The sequence below is a fragment of the Pygocentrus nattereri genome, chromosome 12, assembly GCF_015220715.1.
Source record: "Pygocentrus nattereri isolate fPygNat1 chromosome 12, fPygNat1.pri, whole genome shotgun sequence".
In the NCBI taxonomy this organism is placed as follows: Eukaryota; Metazoa; Chordata; class Actinopteri; order Characiformes; family Serrasalmidae; genus Pygocentrus; species Pygocentrus nattereri.
In genome coordinates, this window is record NC_051222.1 from 28,837,124 (window position 1) to 28,844,597 (window position 7,474).

General features: G+C 38.3%; 1 protein-coding gene across 1 annotated transcript; it reads left to right on the forward strand.

Annotated features, from left to right (window-relative positions):
- Positions 1 to 6,778, forward strand: LOC108441266 (class I histocompatibility antigen, F10 alpha chain-like). The gene is made up of 6 exons (XM_037543276.1): positions 1 to 46; positions 313 to 573; positions 1,863 to 2,147; positions 2,486 to 2,758; positions 2,919 to 3,013; positions 5,203 to 6,778. Exons 1-6 carry the CDS (start codon positions 1 to 3, stop codon positions 5,248 to 5,250), a joined length of 1,008 nt encoding a protein of 335 aa, XP_037399173.1. The 3' UTR covers positions 5,251 to 6,778.
- The last annotated feature ends 696 nt before the right edge of the window (positions 6,779 to 7,474 follow it).

Sequence of the window (7,474 nt, forward strand, 5' to 3'; positions counted from 1 at the left end):
ATGAGTGCTGGTCTAGGATATGTTCTAATTGATGCCTACAAAGCAAGTAAAAGCTATGAAAAGATATTAAGGCACTTCCAACAAGCAATTGTCTGTTGTCAAAAGGGGCATTAAGAAATGACAGTTTAGGAAACTGTGGAAGCCAAAGAAATAAACATGTAATTCAAAATCAACAATATGTCATTTGGGCATACATATTTATTAGCTGTTACAGTTAAGTTTACAGCTCTTATAAAAATGTCCATATGTGTGAAATCTAAAAATTGTATTTACAGTGTAAAAAAATGTATTACAATTAATTTTTTTCTGCAGATGCTCTTGACCTGAGCTTATGTGGTCACTGGATTACAGCCCATGGTTTTAACCTCCCTGAGTATTCACAGAGGATCTCTCTGAATGATGTGACCATTTCCTACTATGACAGTAACATGGATTCTAAAATGTCCTGTCCTGACTGGATCAACAGTCCTGCAGGACAAGAATGCTGGGAAATTATGCAACTCTGGACAGACAACAACAGAGAAGTGTTTTCCCTGGGCTTTCAGTCAGCTGTTCAGCAGTTTAACCTGACAGGTACTGTACTTCTTCCACTTGGTTCAGTACTTAACTGTCCAACATGTGCGCTTTTAATTACTAAAAGACAGTGAACATAACAGAAGCTGTCTGCTCAGATAGCATTTTAAAGCTTTAAGGCACCTGGTCATATTCACTATGGATGTTTGTGCAAAATACTGCCTTCTGAGGTTCCTCTGTTTGAGTTGGCACTGACACAGTGGAGGAGAGAAACAGGTTTGTGTACAAATATAAGTTAATTGTCATTATTATAACTAATAACTCATAACTAGCCAGTGCAGCTTTCATCCTGTTGTAAATAAAAATGATTTTGAAAGAGTGTACCTGTGTTTTATAGTGAAAACATCCACATTACTCATATAGTAGCTGTTTTTGTTTTAGTATTCATAGGGTTAGGCTGAAGGGGGAAGCAATTCTAATGGTAGTTTATCAAAATTTATAATAAAAATTATAAATAAAACAGTCATTTTACTTTTATGTCAGTTTTTTAATTATGTATTACTGTATAATGTATTATTTTAAAAAAATCATCTCCCTATGGAGAGGTATTCATGCAAAATTGAAATGTAATCAGTGGAAATACATGTAATGAAATGATATTACTTTTCAATAGTGACATATAGAATGCAAAACCTCTATTACCTTTACTGTTATTCTATTACTTTTTACTGAAAAGCAAGGTTTTCTGTGTGTCACTGTTAAATGCAGACCCTTATTGCATTGCATTTCTGTTTTTTCACATTTATGATTGCATGTAAATAAAGCATATACATTTGCAGTAAAGCAGTATAGTGGTGCATTCATTACAACTGACAGTGAATTGTGTTCAGTTCTAACATGAAGTCAGCATTTTGTCTTATAAATGCAAAACCCTCATGTCATGGACAAGTCGATCACTTTAAATACCTTTGAACAATATTGAGAACAGACTCACTTTTCAGAACAATGTAGATTGTTTACAAAAAAGCAAGGCAGAGACTCTCTCTTCTCAGGAGGCTGAGGAGCTTTAACACCAGCAAACATACTCCGATCATGGTCTACAGGTCACTTATATCAGTTTCGATATTAGTGTCTTGGTACGGGAACCTCACAATTAACCATTTGTGCCCACTGCTGTGAGCATTTTGAATAAGGGCATAATAAATAAATATTGTTTTCAATAAAGAGGTCAAGGTCATTTTGACTATGGGACAATAATGTCATTATTTCAGGAGTTTCACTGTAGTAACAGCAATAACATATGATATTGGCACTAAAATTATGTTCTTCTATGTCTTTTACTGTTTTAGGCTCTTTGGCTGACTTTAACATATATCAGGCCAGTGGCTGCTGTTCTCTCTCTCCAGATGGAACCTACAAGTCATCACTAACACACTCATTCAATGGAAAGGACTTCTTAAGTCTTGATGTTGAGAGGCAAATGTTTGTTGCTGCTGTTCCTCAAGCAGTTGTTTATAAGCATCTAAGAGACAGAGATACAGTGGATCTAAATGAAGTAATAACTTTCTACAAAACACTGTGTCAGACGCCTTTGCAAGTCTTCAGTAATGCTCCCAGAGTCCAAAGAAGAAAAGGTATAAAGTTCTGTCTTGATGTCATCACCAGGCCTTCTGGTTCCCACAAATGCTTTTTTGACTGAATGGGCACAAATTCCTCTAGAATCACCTTAAACCTTGTGGAAAGCCTTCATAGAAGAGTGGAGACTGTCTTAGTCACAAAGGGATGAGGGCAACTCTGTATTAATGTTAATTGGTTTGGAATGTGATGTTCAAGAAGCACATATATGTCCACATATTTTTGGCCATATAGTGTATATTCACTAATACGACAGACCGTGAGGCTTAAATTTTCATTGGTTTCTTTTTTCATTTCTTTCTTATGGAAGATGAAGTAATTTTAAAGTGTGTTCCAGTTCCAGAAGTCAGGATCTTTGAGAAACAGAAGGCCGGCTCCATCACAGTCACGTGTCACGTGACAGGGTTTTACCCCAGGGCGGTTCAGGTCGACTGGCTCGACCCAGATCTGCAGCCTGTGGATGAAGGGGTCACTGATGTGCTGCCCAACGAGGACGGCACATACCAGACCAGAAAGAGTGTGACAGTTCCAGAGGAGGATGTAGGGAAACACACCTACAGCTGTGTAGTGCTTCATAGCAGCGTAGAGCACAACATCACCACAGTCTGGGGTAGGATGGCTTCATATTATTTTCATGTTAAAAACTTCTTGTTTGTTTTGCAAAGCAACATTTATGCCTTAAACCTTCCATTATTTCCTGGTAAGAAACCAATCTGTGGATACAAATCTACAAGATATAAAATTTGTTAATATGATTATATTTTGTGTAGTTGTGGAGAAACGCAGCAGGTTTGCTGTTTGGTCTCTTGCCTGCATTTGCTTGTTGATCATTGGATTTGGTTTCTGGAGCTGCTTTAGTGTAATGGTGAGTAAATCAACAGGATTTTGCAATTTTGTGATCAATGTGTAATTGTGAAAAAAAAAAAATCTTTCATTCAACCTTTCATTTAATCTCTAATCAGTGTGTAATCACTGTAGGAGACAAATCTTACAGAAAATGTCTTTACTTCAGTGCTTTGGGCTTTCAGATTAGGTTACTTGAGTTCTTGACGTTTAATTGCATTTTAATATGACATAGAAATGATGTGATCACAGTTACTCCTGCTCTTTTCTCTTTTTCTTACATTCATTATGCTTGTTGTGATATGTTTGTTTTGGAGGGGGGAGAAAGTTTACTGACTGAGTGTTATGATGTTGCTTCTGTTGTACCAACCCAATTCCAAAAAGTGGCAAGCCTTGGCCTGTCCTTGCTCATAAAGGACTAGGCCTTTTCTAGATGGAAAAACCTTCGCCTTTTAAGTATTTTTGGTCACCAAATTACCACTGCGAATCTTATATGGTGCAAATCCAACAGTGCCCCTCTACTCGTGCTGGGACTGAATGCAAATGGCTCTCTGCGCCCTACATAGTGCACTATGTAGAAAATTAAATACTGTATCCTGCGCACCCCAATAGTGAAAAATATAGCTAAGAAATAGTCATTAAAGATAGTTGTTTTCAACAATTCAGCCACATCCATACTCAACAAGTAGTACACTATTTGGCTGTAGAATTGCTGCTAGAATTGCTGCTAGAATTTCAAAACCTCTATAGTTAGCACACTATTGAGGCACTATGAAGCTTTTTGAAAAAGGGCAAAGTGTTTGGGCTAAGTAGCCCTCCAAATGAAGGCTTTTCAAAGGCTCCAAACACAAAGTGTTGAGAGAATTAAAGTAAAACCTGGTGAGAATGCTGCACAAGCAATGAAATAAAAAAATGTATTTTCTCTATTAAAGAATTATGATAAACATTGTGTTACTTTAGTTTAACATTGTTCCAATGTATAATGGACCTTTACTTTAGCAGTAGCATGCTAATGTCTCAGTAGCTAGCTAAATTTCCCTTTAAATGGTGCAGCATTTATATTCTGGCACATTCAAGATAGATGGAATGGGAAACCTCAAACAGGAAGTTGGTGAAAAGCTGACTTCAGCTTGATATCACTGAAGAATTATGGTTGGGTGTAATAAATAATTGCCCCCCCCCTCTGAAAACACATGATTCCCTAAAGGTAACCAGTGATGCTGCTGAACTTTGCTATCCTTTGCTATCACTGCAGACTGGCAGGGTCGCCTACAGAGCAGCACTAGTAGCCTGTAAATGAAGTAATGTTCTTTCTTATTTGAGGGTCACTTTTAGTAGGGGAAGGTTTCAACCACTACCTGTTGTAAATATAGATATATATACCCATCAAATTGGAGCGGTCAAGATCCGCTTCTAAACAAATTCACTTGTATTGACGTGATGAGTCTTAAAATTAAGGATTAAATCATCTCAGGACCTTTAGGCAGGGATTATAACTATTTTGCTAATCCATTGATTTTCTAAGTTGTATTGATTCCACACCCCCCATCTCATCTCCAGGCTTTTTGTTTTATTGTTCTGTTTAAAATATTTGGTTATGAAAAGAAACAAAAACTTATTTTTCACCTGGAAAAACTTATTTAAGGTTCACAATTTGACCTTAAAGCTGCTGTTGTACCTTTTGAGGGCACATTTTACATTGTTTGTACCTTGATGAATGAAAAATGTACCTGCACAGAACCTTTATTTCTAACAGTGTGGGTGAAAATCAGAAGTGGGGTTGAGCCAAAGTACTTTACAGACTGGCTGTCATGACATTCAGGTTAATTTGGCAACAATTGAAAGTGCTGTGCTGATTGATGCTTTGACATTTCTGTGGATCTATGCATACCACAAAAGGTAAGCCCTATAGTACCAGCAGTTAACTTGGTCTGCACACAAGGCTCAACAGGTACCTTAACGGACCTCTATTTAGATGTTCCAGGTGTTTAAAGATTGACCTTGAGTTTAAGCCTGCAAACAACGTCTTTCTCTGAAACATTAAATCAATGAGACATGATGAGAAAATCATTGGGGAATACACCAATACTGAACCACAGTAGTTACTGTTACTGGACAAGAGGAAATAAAAGAAATATGCTTGTAAAGTTATCAAGTGAACTTAGACTAGCAAACATTTTTCAGATCTCTAAATAGCATTACTAATTTCAGATCCGACGAATCAAAAATAAAAAGCTACTGGAGACCCACACAAGCTGACAGAAAAGGGTGGAGTGCAGTCCTCAGTGCAGCACATGACCCAGTCAACACAGGCGACACTGTCTGAAGGCCACTAGTGAAGTGAGTCAGACTGTTTAATTCCAATGCACATCCTATTGTAAATAGTTACATTCTGTCCTAAATATTTAGATTCTATCTTTTAAGTCTTACTGAACTTTATGTTGTCCTTTTTTCCCCTTTATCTTATTCACACTTTGTATTTCTTATACCTTTTCGTAGCTTCCTGCCTTAAGCAGTTACTGTTGCATAACAATAACTCATGCTTCGCACACTCTTGGCATTCTCTTGAGCTTCAAGAGGTAGTCACCTGAAATGGTTTTCACTTCACAGGTGTGCCCTGTCAGGTTTAATAAGTGGGATTTCTTGCCTTATAAATGGGGTTGGGACCATCAGTTGTGTTGTGCAGAAGTCAGGTGGATGCACAGCTGATAGTCCTACTGAATAGACTGTTAGAATTTGTATTATGGCAAGAAAAAAGCAGCTAAGTAAAGAAAAACAAGTGGCCATCATTACTTTAAGAAATGAAGGTCAGTCAGTCTGAAAAATTGGGAAAACTTTGAAAGTGTCCCCAAGTGCAGTCGCAAAAACCATCAAGCGCTACAAAGAACCTGGCTCACATGAGGACCGCCCCAGGAAAGGAAGACCAAGAGTCACCTCTGCTGCAGAGGATAAGTTCATCCGAGTCACCAGCCTCAGAAATCGCAGGTTAACAGCAGCTCAGATTAGAGACCAGGTCAATGCCACACAGAGTTCTAGCAGCAGACACATCTCTAGAACAACTTTTAAGAGGAGACTGTGCATCAGGCCTTCATGGTAAAATAGCTGCTAGGAAACCACTGCTAAGGACAGGCAACAGGCAGAAGAGACTTGTTTGGGCTAAAGAACACAAGGAATGGACATTAGACGAGTGGAAATCTGTGCTTTGGTCTGATGAGTCCAAATTTGAGATCTTTGGTTCCAACCACCGTGTCATTGTGCGACGCAGAAAAGGTGAACGGATGGACTCTACATGCCTGGTTCCCACCGTGAAGCATGGAGGAGGAGGTGTGATGGTGTGGGGGTGCTTTGCTGGTGACACTGTTGGGGATTTATTCAAAATTGAAGGCATACTGAACCAGCATGGCTACCACAGCATCTTGCAGCGGCATGGTATTCCATCCGGTTGGCGTTTAGTTGGACCATCATTTATTTTTCAACAGGACAATGACCCCAAACACACCTCCAGGCTGTGTAAGGGCTATTTGACCAAGAAGGAGAGTGATGGGGTGCTGCGCCAGATGACCTGGCCTCCACAGTCACCAGACCTGAACCACAATCGAGATGGTTTGGGGTGAGCTGGACCGTAGAGTGAAGGCAAAAGGGCCAACAAGTGCTAAGCATCTCTGGGAACTCCTTCAAGACTGTTGGAAGACCATTTCAGGTGACTACCTCTTGAAGCTCATCAAGAGAATGCCAAGAGTGTGCGAAGCAGTAATCAAAGCAAAAGGTGGCTACTTTGAAGAACCTAGAAGTTAAGACATATTTTCAGTTGTTTCACACTTTTTTGTTAAGTATATAATTCCACATGTGTTAGTTCATAGTTTTGATGCCTTCAGTGTGAATCTACAATTTTCATAGTCATGAAAATAAAGAAAACTCTTTGAATGAGAAGGTGTGTCCAAACCTTTGGTCAGTACTGTATATATATATTTTTTAGACTTGGAACTGCTTTTATGAGGCTCTTATATTGTGTCTATTGCTAATGGCATTTTCATGAGTTTTTTTTTTTACATGGTCTTTATTTGATATATCATGGTGTTTATTTGATATTTTGGTGACTGTACTGCCAGCTTGTTTAATGCTGCCATCTATTGGTGAGGAAATGTAATATTTAATATTATTTAATATAACTGAATATTCAACGAGCTGAACTTCTTTCTTTGGAGTTTGCTTTAATCTCCTTCTGTGTACATTCTAACCTTTGACTTAATGGCACCTTAGAAAAAGCAGTTTTAGTGTTATGATCATTTTCTTATGTTTTATTGTCTTATCACAAAGCTAGTATATGCTACAATATCTGGGCGGGGAGGGGTGGTTTGTTAGGGCTCTCAAGGCCTTATGGGCCAATGATGTATGTGAAATAAAAATGCATACCTATCATTTTTAGCTTATTTTTATTCAATCATCGCACTTGTTGTATTTAAACGTTGCATTTAAGTATTGC